Source organism: Calypte anna, chromosome 2 (assembly GCF_003957555.1).
Source record: "Calypte anna isolate BGI_N300 chromosome 2, bCalAnn1_v1.p, whole genome shotgun sequence".
NCBI classification, from domain to species: Eukaryota; Metazoa; Chordata; class Aves; order Apodiformes; family Trochilidae; genus Calypte; species Calypte anna.
In genome coordinates, this window is record NC_044245.1 from 92801355 (window position 1) to 92816803 (window position 15449).

Sequence of the window (15449 nt, forward strand, 5' to 3'; positions counted from 1 at the left end):
CTTTAGATATTACTTTTCATAAAGAAAGTCTCTAAGTCTCAGCAAAACCTACTCCTGCTCTTCAGAGCTAAGCAGCCCTACCAAAACCACACAGACCATCCAAATCAGGGGAAAAATAATCAAAACAAGCTACTTAGTACTAAGTTCCATGGTCAATAGGCTCCTCTCCAGACTTTCTCTAAGTCTCAAGTGAAACACATCTCTTATCCATGACTTATGAGAATAAAGGAGAGCATCATGCATCACAGTCTGCAAAATGTTTTTAGGGGAAGCAAGCTGTTGTACACATAATGGCCTGTCCTCTCTTTTCCTGTGGGGAACACATTGGCTCCTTCCCAGCAGCTCGGGAAACAGAAAATGTAATTGAAGGTATGGAGAGCTGCAAGATAGACTTTGAGGCATGAGCTCCATCTTCCTGCCATGGCTTTTCCTGACCAAACCTAAGCACCAGCTTTGAACACGTCTGTTTTAAAGCAACATCTCAGGACCTCCAAGGTCCTAACACCTCAGGACCTAAATGTCTCTATCTCCCAAGCAGATTGCCAAGAAAGCTGAAGATCTCAGAGGTGGGCTTCTGCTCTATAGGGATTTCTCACTCCTCTGAGGAAAGGGAGGCCAGGAACACCAGGCTCCCAAACCCCAGGCACCAACACAGTCCCACCATACTGTATTGTGTCCCTCCTTTGAGGCTACACCTGGAGTACGGTGTTCAGTTCTGAGCCCCTCATTACAGGAAAGACATTGAGGTGATTGAGCATGTCCAGTGAAGAAGAACCAAACTGGTGAACGGCCTAGAGAACAATTTCTATGAGAAGAGGCTGAGGGAACTAGGATTTTTTTAGTTTGGAGGAGAGGAGGCTGAGAAGAGACCTTAAAACTCCCTACAACTGCCTGAAAGGAGGTTGGGTGCTGGCCTCTTAAGTAAATAATGACAGGACTAGAGGAATCGGCATGAGGTTCTCAGGAACTTCAGTTCGAGAGGAACTTGGGCAGGAGCTGTCAGAGAGGCAAGGACAATGATGCTGTACTCTGCAAGCTACTTCATTTAGAGTCAATATATCAAGATATTTAAACAAAGTCATATTTATCTGGAAAATTACTCACCAGTTTTCATGAATTAGAAATATCTAAGTAGCAAATTATTTCTGGACAGAAAAGTTCGTTTTTTTCCTCTTTTTCCCTTCTGTTACTTTCTATTCAGCAATTAATTTCTTTATTTGATTTTCTTTAAGACTTTAAAAGGATAAAAACTTTCCCTTTCTCCCCCTTGTGCCAGGCTGCACCTCCTTCTGGAACCACTTCAGAACTGTTTTTTTGTCACTTCTCAACCTTTTAGCTTGTTTTGTGCATTGTGTATGAAGGAGGAAGAGAGAATGTTGTCACAAAAGCAGCATTAATACACAAACTTTTAGTAGCCATATTGCCTGGAGAATAAATCACATGTAACATGACAGGCTAGTGTCTGTGAATTTCATCTCTAAGGCCTGTAACAATACCAAAATATTTTCAAAGACTATTAATTACTAGTCAGGTAGTTGGCTGGTAGTTAGCAACAATATTTCCTCGTAGATTGACCACCTCCAAAGATACTTTTGGCCCTTTTATATTGACTGTATTGGTCAAATAAACCAACTTGCTTATTTTTATTTTGTATTAGAAGGTAAAAAAAAAGAAAACGTACTGTCACTTTAGCCTTTCTTAAACTACTTTTTACGTAAAAGGGTCGTATTATTTAAGCTATGCTGTGAAGTATTGTTTTAGATTAAATTATTATAACTAATGAAAGTTTGTTTCATAAAGAAAACCTTCAATGTACATTTTTACTAGAAGCACTGTAAGAACAGGAAATTTCCTGTTCAAAAAACCAAAGTATTTTTGTTAATGGAAGTCATATTGTGGCCAAAATCTTGAGGTTAGTGCTAAAATTTGTTTTAATATCAAAATATCAATATCAAAATAACGATTAAATACTTACGATTATTTTAGTTTGAAATATATTCTGGTGAATTTTAAATATAAATATAGGTATATTCATTGTAACATTTATGCTTCTTGAGAAAGAGGTAAAGACGATAATGATTGCATGTGACAGAGAAAAAGAAGTGTGAGGACAGGGAGAAGATGAAATGGAACAATCAAGGCAATCTGTCCACTGTATGAAGTGGTCTTATTCATATTTTCTGAGCACCAAATACTTTAGGTTTTGATTTAATTGTGTTGAACTTCTTGATTAAAAAACAAAATTAAACAAAAGAAACCTGAGAATGTTGTATCAGAAATTTATGTGGGAAAAAATTTGACAGAGCACTGAGCTAGGAGCATGAAAGGCTGCAACAGAGAGAAGCTGCCAGAAGTTAAAACTATATAGGAATTTTCATATTGATGTCTAAATGGCTGCAAGCCTCTGTAACACTAAACTTGTGGGTTATCCCTGAGTAATTCAGCATGGCATTTAGGCTTAAATACGTCACTTAAAAATTGTACTTCAAAGGACTCAGTCCAAAATGAGACTAGAAAGCATTATCAATACTTGCAATTGCTGACTGATTTGAAGATACCAGGGCAGATCACTAAAGTCACAAGTCTGGTGGTTCTATCAACATACAGAAAAATAAAAACAGAAATAAGAAGAAAACAACAAAAGAAGTTGGAGCTACCAATGCCCATGGAATCATTAATGAATTTCCCTATTGTTACAAGTATTGTTCACTAACTTAAATAAATAAAATCTGTATTACCCCTTTACCATGTACAGTGAATTGACTATGCTATTAATTAAAAATATGGAAAGCAGAGTACTTCACAATGTGACTATGCTGTGGCATGCAGTGTCTCTGAACAGGGCAATTTTACTGTGGATCACAGTCATCAAGTCTACAAACGGCAGGACATCCTCTTTAATGTTTATAAATATGTAAAGGGTGAGTGTCAAGAGGATGAAGCCAGGCTCTTCTCAGTGATGTCCAATGATAGGACAAGGGGCAATGGGTGCAAGCTGGAGCATAGGAGGTTCTGTGTAAATACAAGGAAAAGCTTTTTCACTGTGAGGGTGATCAAGAACTGGAACAGGCTGCCCAGTGAGGGTGTGGAGTCTTTTTCTTTGCAGACGTTCAAAACCTGCCTGAATGCATTCCTCTGTGACCCACAGGAGGTGATCCCTGCTCTGGCAGAGGTATTGGACTCCTTTTGAGGTCCCTCCCAGCCCCTAACATTCTGTGATTCTGTGATTGTGTGTGTATGCTATGACTTTTTTTTTAGGAAAAAAAATTATGCTTTCTAATAAGCATACAGTCTCTTAAGCAGTCCTTGTAGTGACATCAGCATCTGGCAGGGAGAGCAGGGAGAACTGTGTGAGAGTTTAAGTTCTATTGTACACTGCCACCAACATGATTCTCCAGAATCATGGACAGGTTTTCTTAGAACAGACAGCACACACATCTTCCAACCACAGCCATATCATTGGCTTGTGCTCTCTGTTTCTACAAGTCTCTGAATGTTAGGAACCACATCTGACCTCAAGCTGTATTTTGCACTAACTCATTGTGTATTTTCATTATGAGTTTACCACATGAACTATCTGCTATAACTTAGGTGAATAAAAAAGTTTTACTAAGCAAAAGAGACATCATAAAGGGAACAATACTAAATACTGTTTTATATGCATTATACACTCTAGAATAATAAGTGGTTTTGGGGTTTTATCTAAATTTTCTTTCAGTTTGGGGTTTGGTTTTTTTGTTGTTGTTTTTTTTTGTTTGTTTTTTAATAGATTTAAATGCTATAGCATATTTTATTCCGGATCAATATAAATATTAGCCAGCATTTTAACTGACTGCTTACTTAGAACTAAGGGTTGCATAATGTTCTGAGGAGTCTGCATCTGGGAATTATGTCCATCCAGGAACAAAATTTCTCTCTAAGCTTCTATCTTCATTTGTTTATAAGTCTGCTAGCAGGCACTGGATATCTTCAACTCCTGCTGCTGTTCGCAACAGAAATTTAAGTGATTCCTTAAGGCCCAGTTTGCACTATTACACATGCATAGGTACATTACTGTTAGTATCAAAAAATGTGGTTTTCTATAGAACAGTGGTGGTTGCCACTTGGAGTCATCATCAGCCTAATGCTCGATACAGTTGTATAAGGTTGCTATTTCATATACATCCATATTAAGTTTCACTGGTTACAAACAGCATATTAATGTTTTAGTGGTGAATACACTGCTTCATCATCTTACCTTAACAGCCTTTCAGTTTCCTGAACAGTAAGTACATATTGTTTCCTCAGCTTTTAAAGCATTCCCTAGTTATCCTTGATACAACTACAGAAGAGTGCACAGCCAGTGTGGTTGTACTGAGACAACTAGGAACTACTAAATTCAACAAAATAAACAGAGAGAAAACACTTACTTTGCACATCCTTATAACTTAGGTACAAATGCTGGACTGTTTAATAAACTGGTTTTACAATCTATGAACAGGTACTATTAGTCAGAGGGAAATAGGAACTCCCTAGGGAAGTTGTCCAAAAAAAGAAAAGTAGCCCCCGTGGAGTCACTCCCCCTAAGTCATGCTGCCACTGCTGCTGAAAATATGCAATGAATCCTTCTGCAGTTGGAATTTCAGATGCCATAATCCCTTATGGAATGTTGTCTAATTATTTTATTATGCATAATAAATGTAAAATATTTATTTTAGTTTACATAATTATATTAAAAATGTATGCTATTTATTCTCAGTCTTGTAAGACATCCTTCACAAGTCGTATACTTTATAGAAAGGTGCGCTTACAGAATTAATGCTGTTTTGCTGGCCTGGCTCTTTGTTTTATACAGCTTCTAAACCCTTTTATCTATGGCTGCAGAACATCACCAATCCCCTGGATGTTGCTCTCCATTCCCTCCTTCCTCTCAGTGCCACAAGTCCTCTATGCAAAATTAACCATACAGTGGAATCCCAGGGAAAGGAGAGTCATTTTGTTTAATCACAGCACAGGGATAACAAGAGGCAAAGTAACATTATACCTGTCCCACATTCTCATGGTCAAAGTCGTAGCCATAGTGTTTCTCTATCAAGAAAATATGCCAGAGCTCTTCCTGAGCCCTGAACAACTTTGACTGTGTGAGAAAACCAGGGCTCTGCCTTTCCTTTCTCTGCCTTTTGCCTCAGTAAAGCAAAACAATGGAGTCCAAACCCACATCGTACTGAAACATCCCCCTCATGCACACCATCAACATAAATTATTACTTTCCTGGGAGGCTCTGGTAGTTAGATGGGAAGTCCACACCAATGGCAGCTGGATTTAAAGCCACCATATGACTACACTTCTATAGGCACATGCACAAAACCAGTTCACTTTTTGAAAATGCTGTATATCTGCATGTTCCACTGACATCATCAGACTTGTGAGAATTTAGCAGTTCTGAAACCAGGTTAAATGCAAGTGCCTAAAGATGTTGCACGTTTAGGAAGTCTGGGCAGAGCACATACATTGAACAGATTTCAAAATCAGTTAAAGTTCCTAGGTGTTCAGTTTCAGGAGGTTCGATGGCTCTTCACTGTTTACTGCGCCCACTGCCAAATGCAAACAGTATTATTGTTAGTACAGCTCTACCATAATGTATTCTGAAAAGTTTGGCCATGTAACACATCTTTTTTAAATGACTAAGAAATATATAATAAGCATTGCATATGTTATGGTGGTGTAGGGCCCTGTGAGACCAATTCCGTATTATAAAATTAAGTAGAACATTAATTAGGAGTGAATGAACATTTTTGTATGACAAAGCATACTGACAAGAATGCAGACAAACACTGTGGTTTAAAAAAGTAAATGCAAAGGAAAATTGTGCATATCTTGATTTAAATGTGGCAAACACAAATTGAAAACACAAATGTAAAATAAATATAACCAAAACATTTAGCAAGTAAAATTTTATATTTCTAATAAATAATATATTGCTAATAAATATATTATATTTTTGTTCTTCAAAAAGAATCAGATTTTAAAAACTAGCCTGAAAATATAATTTCAAATTATAGTTGCTACTAGAAGTCACATGCAACTATGTGGAAAAGCAGATTCCATTTCTTTGTTATTAATAAACAAAAGATTTAGACAAATATAAACATAAAGCAGTCACAATACAAAAATTCGAGATGGAAGATAGCATTTTTTGCAAGAATGTTTAAATAAAACCATAAAAAGGTTATAAAAGCAACTTGGTAAAATAAAATGAGCAAAATATCTCATTTTCTTTTTGGGAATATGCATACTATTGAGGATATATATTTTTGTGAGCTAAAAACTCTGGATTTGCTTATTATTCACTTCAGAAAACCACATCCATTTATGTCTTTTCTTAGCTGAGAAAAGACTTTCCTATGTTGTGGGTTATGTAGGGAATACATTCTGCTTTCTGTTCCATGCAAATCAATCTTTTTTCCATAGTGTATTTACAGCCTATTTCACTTCAGTTTTTGCCCTAAGTAAAAAAAAAAAACAACCAAAAAAACTAAAAACTACCAAAAAACCACAACAGTTCTAGGTGCTTGTCCAGTCACAGGTGATTTAGATTTTCATAACAGTTCCAAAACTGAGATTTTAATTTTATTTTTTAAAAGCCTTTCTTTCTGTACGTCTAGCCAGAGTTAGCTAGACTTTCACTCACTAGACTGGCAAGAGTTTTTGCAGGATCACTGTATACAGTTTCCTCCCGAGGAACTGAAAAGCTTGAAACCAGGAATCTCTTAAAGAACTCTGAGCACTGGTGAGCTGAACAGGAATAATTAAAAAACCTTGTATTTAGACACTTTATAAACACAAGTTTCTCAAGCTCCTTCATACAATGGAGAGCTCACTTCACCTATTGGTGAAAGGAGATCTTATGGTAGTGCTAAGAATATTCCACTGCCATAAACAAACCCAGGAATATTCACCTCCCTGAAACTCCAGGGGTCATTGAAGAGTCTGCAGTTGCCAGGTAACACTAAACAGCAACATCTGAAATAGTGTAGATGAATTCAACAGTGCAACCTGAAAGCTCTGCAGTGAGAACTGTAGAAAAACAAGATAAACCAGGTGCCTCGAGTTGCCAAAGAGTGGGTGTGAGTCCACCTGTGCCTGGTTAGGGCAGGCCCCCTATTACCAGGGGTCCAATAAAGGTGGGATACACACCCACAGAGAGCAGCCTAGCTCAGCTCACTCTGGTGTGAGGCAATGGAGAGGCCAGCAGCTCGTTGAGCCTCAGGAGCAAGAAAGGCTCTTCCTGCAACAAGAACTCTGACCACTAGGCATGAATTTTATCCCTAGGTCAGATTTGAAAATTGTGATTTTATGTTTTCTGCAGGTGAAGCTTGGGAGTGTACATTCCAGCTGCTGCACTGGCATAAAGGACATTATTTACAAAGTTCCTAATAACTTTCCATGAAAAGAGATAGTACTGTGTGAGTTTAGAAGGAGGCAACATGTGAGTCCCTGAAAGTTGTATTTTCAAATCATTAAAAAATGGAAGAGACAGAGCAAGGTGGATAGAGAGTAAAAAATATACTTGCCAAACAGGCTGGCTAATATCCCAGGGTGGTGGAAAGTGGCAGGTACAGGCAGGACTGCTGGGCTAATAAATACAGCAGCCCCTCCACTGGCTCCTCTGCAGCTACACAGAGTAGCTCATTGCCACTATGAACTTGGAACAGCAGCAACACAGCTCTGATTCCTCCAACTCTGCCAGATGTTTTTTAGCTGAGCTCAGAACAAATTTCCTGCAGAATCAAGCCTTCATCAGCTGGTATCTTTAGAGATCAGCCTCCAAATATTAGGTCAAAATTGCCCTAAATGGGTAATTTTGTGAGGAATGGAAACTAAGTCCTATTACCATGAAACATTTATTTTTCAATAATAGAGAGGCAGGGGATGCTCAGAGACTTTTTGTTGATTCTAATAAAATAAGTCATGCTTGCTTCCTCTCTAATAACCTCCAACGTAATAGAATAGTACTAAACAACTTGTCATTTCTGGGAATTTCTATCTCATACAGAAAGCTGTCTATACAAAGAAAAATGATCTTCTGTCTTTCACTAAACAGAGCACTGAAGTTTTGTCGTGCTGCATTCTGTCATACTGAGTGAGGCAATTGCATCCATTGATTGCATGTGTGTAACAAACCCCAAACTGCAAACTGATTCACATCTACATCAGTCCCAGTCTCTAGGGTCTTCAAGCCAAGAACTCAAGCCAAACCCACCATAACCCACACTCATAACCTAGCTCATAAATAGCTTGAAACCAGGTATTACAAGTGTGGCTAAGATTTGTTCTATAATCTTGGTTTAGGAAACTATATTAAAACTTATACTAAGAGAACATTACAGTTGTATGCTCAATATTAAAAGAAAAATAAAAAATTCTATAGTGGTGAAAGCAAATGTTTAATTTTCTCTTCTTGAATGCATGCATCAGAGCACATGCATCTAATTACACAATCATAAGCCATTGATCAAATTTAATACTGATTTTTAAAAATCTTTTTAAACATCAGCTCTTGCAAATTGCTCATTAATAACTTCTATGGATTCCTTTATAGTACATGTAGCCTAGTCACCTCACTGCAAAACATTAAAAGCATTCAAGATAACAGAAGTACGTTTAAGAGTAAAGAATCATCTAAGAACATGTAAGAGATGATTCAATAAGTAATCTACAATGAAAAAAAGACACATGGGGTGAGCACCACAAGTAATCCTAACCACCCATTCATGTGATTTTTGAATTTAAGCTACTGTGCTAAAAAGATGGGGTTTAGTGGTGCAACGTGGAAGACTTTGCCATGCAACCAACCCAATGGCCAACTCTCATCCAAACACCCAAGGCTGGAAAGGAGAAGGGAAACTGGAGCAGAAAAACAAGACTCTGCATCACTGTAACTAGCTCCAGTTGCTCCTAGTTCTAATAAGTGTCTAGTGACTATTTAGGCTGCTAAGCCTTTTAGGAGACTTTTCCTTTCTTGGTGAAATGGTTGCAACTCAACCGAGAAAAATTTCAAAACTGCAACTGATTTGAAAAGGCGATGCAGATAAGTGGCCTCACCATGGAGAATTCTAACAGACACTACAGCAGCTGTGAAACAAACACTCAGGATTAGCATTGCAGTGTTACCAGTAAAAGGTTTCCCATCATTTGTTTTTCTTTATAAAGTAATACCTAAATACTGAAGGCTAAGTTTTTAAATTTAGCTTTTAATTTAATATGCAATTACTGCTGCCCTGATGGTGTTTTAATGGCAATATATTTTTATTGGTGACTTCAAATGAACCTCATCTGATCACCTTAACCCTTCTCTCATCATGCTTTAGTTAACGACTCATTACCTGTAGTCACACCAGGGACATCTGTAAGGCTTTTCTCCAGTATGGACACGCTTATGTCGTGTCAGATGTGATTGTGTTGTAGAAGCAAAGTTACACTCATCACATTTGAATGGTTTCTCTCCTAGAAGGTGTCAAGAGAAGATACATGTTAGCAGTTTTCATCCACATAAAAGGAAGAAAATTCTGATTTTCTGGTAAGTCCCATGAGACAGATTTTAGGCAATAAACATATAACAACGGCAAATCAAAAATAAATTTCCAAATAAAATGTATTAATTGCAAAATACCATTCTCAATATAACATATTCATAGCAGCAGCCAGCTGACTAACCACACTGTAACAGGGTAACTATGTTACTGACCCATATTAAATGTAAATATCATCACAGGTGACATGCATTCCTCTCACCTTCTGCTGATGTTGGGCCCATGAACAGCCCTGACAGCAGCATTGTTGGATACAGAAGGCAAGAAATCAGTCTGAAGCTTGTATTCAGTGGCTGCTCAGAAAGGAACATCTGTAAGGAAAGTCTCTTTGTTTTTGTCTCTGGTCCTGTTTTTTTCATCTGATCCATTAAATAATACACACAAACCAAGACTGAAAATATGAACCAGAATTCAGTGCTCCCTGATATCCTTTTGTCCTTGTGAATCTTTCCTGTACAGTGGACCAATTTCAGCAGGACTTGAAAGGTTAATAAAAAAACCCAACCAGCAAATCAACCACCAAACCTAGACTAAGACAGTAATATTTTCAGAAGACTAAAATTCAATCTCTGCTGAATGTATACCTGCACTGAAAATTTCCAGAGGTCTACTAACTGAAGAAAGATAAAAACCTGATACTTATAAATTATTGTGTGAAAAGAATACTTTTCCTTCCAGTGGAGGGGTCCATCCCTTAGAAGACACTAAGACAAAATCCCATGACAGATACAGATACTGTGACATCTAGCTAAGACACCAATTTGATTCTCATTTTCCCAACTGGTTGCTGCAGAAATATTCTGTGTGGTTTCAAGGCACCTGTAATTACCATTTAGGGAGGAAATAGGTTTCTTTTTTTATGCAGAAGGCAAAAGGCAGCTCCTAACTTACGTGATCTTGACTGCAAACCTTCAGAAATATCAATCCTAACGACTACGTAAGGAATCAAGATCCATACCAAAGAAGTCTGAATAAAACTGCTAGTTTCAAAATTGAAATCCCTTAGCAGGCACAATGTGCAATTTTCAGCCTGACAGGAGACACACCAGCAGCAGAAGACTCATCACCTGGCAAAAAGCCACTCCCAAGCAGCCATGACCCCAAACAAGACTTTTCAGACCTGCTTAAAGCATGAGGCACTCAGAATTTCCACAGATATTTTGCCAGAATTCTGAGAGGACAGAGAAATCTGCATTTTTCACTCTTGAAGACTGTTGGTGATTTTTTCCTCCCAAGGGAAAACCAAACTCAAGGTCCTCAGGCCTGAAAAGCCCATAATACTGTAGAGAAGGATAACAGAGCAGCTTCTGAAAGCCCCATAAAGAGTTGGAATAATTGATTTTAGCAGCTGATGGAGAGAATACCAGCCACTATTTTTCATTTATTGTTTCACAGGACAAGGAAAGGTGAAGGAGCAGGACACAATGAAGAAGTCTCTATGCTGGACAAATTGAGATTGCTAGAAAGTATGTCTTTCCCGCCCCAAATGGGGTTTTGGTGTCAGACACTCACTGTCTGGTCTGGAGAATGTGATTCTGCAAGCAGCTTGAATGGTACTGTCTGCTGCTTCAATTAAACTCTCTGGGAGGCCATATACTCCCTAGCAATATAACTTGTTCTTGAACTGAAGATTTCCTGTACCAAATTTACATTTTCTTCTAAAATTAAAGAACCCAGCAACAATGTCAAGCCTAAGTAGTAAAGCTACACATATTTTAGATAACTAACAAACTTATTTTAAATACTTTCATTTAAAATGCATTAGCACCTTGCTAACGTGTCCCCTTGTAAAAAAGCAAATCTGGATTGAAAGGGGATTTTGAGCTTGCTGTTAAGGGCAGGATGGACCAGGTAAAGGTCCAGGGCCAGACGAGCGAGGGCCCCTGGAATCCAGGACAGCATGGAAACTCCACTGAGGCCAAAAGAAAAATGGTAATCCTCACCCACTGCTCCAGGAAGTTTCTCCTTAGGAAATCCTTGTGGCTAACTGCTCCTGTCAAGTACACTATGTGTAAATCTCACCTGACAGAAAATACATCACAGCAGCACCACACAACAAAAGCCAACTAAACTGAAAGGAAAATAGACGGCCTAGCATGGCCTGTAATGCTTAGCAGCTGCACAGGGGAAAATGTATTTATTTTAATGGAAAATTAACCAGGTTGATAAGTACAGTTGAAAAAAATCCAAAAGCAGACTAGGTATTTCTGTGGGTTGGCAAGTGTTGAATGCTATATAAGCTGCAGCATCAGTACTTTTATTTATGTGCTTATTACTCAAGTTTTTCATAAACCTACTAATTTAAGTATTTTTGTCTTCCTTATCTTTGGGCCAGAATGCTCTTTATCAGCCTTTGTGTCCCAGTTTTCCTTCTCCTCTTCCTGCCCACAGATATTTCAGGCAATAAACTTAAATTTAATTTTTATATTGGCTACCATATCATATTCCAGAAAGACTCCCCCTCACCCCTAGTCAAGAATCAAATCAATGGAAAATTAAAATAATATAAATAAAAAAAACAATACTGACAATACTTTTTATTAATAATATGTGATAATTTTAAAATAAGTGTATCCAAAAATTTGAAAGGACAAATCTATGTATTTAAAGACTAATACAGGTAAAAAATCCCAAACCAATCCCTTCCTGACATTACTATTATAGAAAACTTTTCTGTTTCTCATAACCTCTATAAATAACAAACCTTCCCAAAATGCCTCAATAGTCAACAGCCTCTGTGAGGGAAAAAGTAATGGACACAAGTTACAAGATCAAGGACCCACTGCTTTTGCTTTTTATTTTCTTTTTAGCACAAGCACTTTCAAAAATCTATGTTTCATAACCACAGGATCACAAAAGAAGAAGGGGTTTTGCTTTTTTGATGATGTTGCAAACAACTTCTGAAGTGCACCGGTTGTTTGCATTACCTGACATGGAAAATTTCATCTCCAGCAATCAAAGATTGGGAAAGAACCTGATAAAAGGGTCAGATCCTGGGGAACACCAGCCTGTAGAAATGCACTAGGCTTAACAGACTAAGGCTTTCTTTTTCTCTTGCCTCTCGAAATTCTGAACTGCCTTTTAGCATCTAGTTGTTTTTTTTTCACCCCACAAATTACAGCTTTGTTTTTCTTTCCTGCTTCCCATTTTGTCTGATTTTACCTCTTTTGAGTCCTCTGTATTTGATGATGAGATTTCTAGGATGCAAAGCATACCTTACACAGCAATCATAAATTTCTATGTGCAGTTATGTAATTAATGTCTACCTTTTAAAGGAAAACTGAAATAGCATGATAACAAAAGCTATAAATCTTGGTGACAGATGTTTTTTGTGAATAGCCAAGTGAAATTTTTATTTATAATCACGTCTGTCCAGACAATTTCTACCTATTGATTATATATAGCATCTATATGAATGTGATACTGAGGAATCAGCTTTCACATAAATTAAGGGGAAAAATAAAAATCAAATGGTGCCTTCAGCTCGCAGGTCTTGAACTACTAATCAGAATCTCAGAAATCTTACGTCAGTTGTCTCAACAGGAAACTACTGCTTTTAGTCCTATTTGTCTTTCTCATGATACCTTGAGCAGCAACTTGGCCCAAGGAATGAATAGACCACAAAACGCAGCCATCTGCGTATGTTACAGGATTTTTTTTCTTATTTCCAACTATTTCTCGTGTTTGTTAAGGCTGTTCCCTGGAGAGGCACTTACAGGCTTGCTTATGAAGCCTGAATTATATTAAAGTAAATTATATTTGCTTTTAGTCTAGTCAACTTTTTTGCGTGTAAGACACATGAAAATAAGCACATCCTTGATCCCTTGTTTTCTCATGAGAAACCCTGTAGATCAGCCATCAGGCTGCTCCTCTACAGCAAAAACTGTACAGTCTTATGCTCAGAAATGGGAGGGAAAAGGCTCCACTAATCTATTTCTCTTAAGTGGAGAGAAAGTTTTACAACAGCCAGGTTTTTGGTGTAATTTCTGGCTGATGGTTTTCTATAATCAAGTTCCACACTCTACTGCAAATGCTGTAATAAATGGAAAAGAAAAAACAACATAGATCCTCTTCAAATTTCATCTCTCCACTTGCTGGAAAGAGAAGTAAGTCTTCTTACCGTGCTACATTTTCTGTGGTATTCAACATTATAATTTTTTTAAGCTGTGGTGGGGAATTTGAAGGGAAGAGGCTACATTATACATTCAATTCGATGCCGAGTAATGTAACTACACATTAAAGTCAAAGAGCAGTTCACATGAGAAATAGAAACACAAAGTGAGTCACTCATCTGGATAAAAACACATATATTATTAAATTTTCTTTCTTTATTACATTGACCTATAAATGTCTTGAGAAGCGCAAGACTGAAATGAGTGAGCAGAAGCAATCATACAAACAGTGATCTGTACAACATGACCTACCACCTTCAAAAATTCATTAAAAATTTGAACAAAGACATGATCTTCTTAAGCAGTTCCATAGGCTCAGGGTGACTTATAGAATTGCCATGCAAAGTAGGTGTACGCACACTCTAATGCTCTGCTACTGTAATGCACCTCTATGATGGCCAGGAAGATTCCAGCACAGCCACCCCACAAGAAGCAAACGTAGAGACTGCCAGGGGGTTTTTGCAATTTGCAGGAGTACTAACTTACACTAAAAAAAGAATGTCATGCAAGAGTACACAGGCTGTGACTGATCAGCACTGTTGGAGTGAGCCAGAGTGAGCTGCTACTGCACAGAACGGAAGTTTATGGGGAAACACGCAGAGGTCAGAGAAACTAGAGTGATACCAAAAGGCAGACAAACAAAGGAGGAGAGAAGAACAATAACTATTTTATTTTTTTTTTAAGGGTTGGATATTAGGAACTAAAATGTTTTCATTTCAAGCCAAATTTAATTACCCTTGCTTGTTTTTTCCCTCTTGTGCAATTTCCGAGTTGATCATGATTAAGGCAAAATATTTAAATTTTGTGGTATTATACCTTTTTTTCATAAATCTTGTTTTTGGTGGCTGATTTAGAAGTTATTTACTCTTTTTTAATATAAAATTCAGGTAACTGCTTAAATTCATTGTGGAATTCAACTACTTCTAAATTCAGTCATCACTAAAATTTGCAATATTTTTTATCTTTTTATCTTCAGGCAGATTTTCTTACTGGGACAAAATATGAATTTTAAAAATTGCTTCAGGATGACTCAAAAGATGAAAAATTTTCTTCATAGTCATATGGAGGCACCAGAATTACAGCATACACATTCTTGCAGCACTGCAAGCTGTCCCTTATTTACCACAGAGCACCAGCTGATGTTTCAAGTGGTCTGAGTTTCTTATGACAGTTTCTGTTCACAGCCTAGGGAGCCACAAGTGTCTGCTGTAAAGCGTTTGACAAAAAACAGAGATGTAAGTATTCTTTACAGTGTGACAAAATTCTGGCTAAATTCTGGACCACCACTGAAGTTACCATCGTTTCAATTAAAAAAAAAAAAAAAAAAAAATCTTCCACTGATACTTATATAGGCAGTGAAAGACTTGCAGAATTTCACAAATTGATTCTTGCAGTATATGCCTGGAAGAAGATGCATTTAGATCATAAAATAATACTAGAACATTTTGTCAAAGCCAGCCAACAACAGTATTTATTCTGTGTTCAAAGTGTGTAGTTCTCATAGGACCAGGTATTCTGAATAATAAAAAAATCAGCTGGTGAAACACCAGGGACCTTTTGATAGGTCAAATTATTTTTTTCTACTTTTTAGGTTTTCTTTGAAGTAGAGAAAGCCTGTATCAAGGAAATGTGTGCGGAGATACATAATGTTTGAAAAGTATGAACCTTTAAAGTCTTAAAACTAATGCCTTCTTCTTTCAGCTTA

The 15449-nt window shown here is 37.3% G+C and overlaps 1 protein-coding gene across 1 annotated transcript in view; it reads right to left on the reverse strand.

Moving 5' to 3' along the window:
• Positions 1–15449, reverse strand: part of ZNF407 (zinc finger protein 407) — a 347057-nt gene that overhangs the window by 120018 nt on the left and 211590 nt on the right. Inside the window, 1 exon segment of the mRNA XM_030445366.1 lies at positions 9366–9486. Within this exon segment, the coding sequence (XP_030301226.1) occupies positions 9366–9486 (121 nt within the window).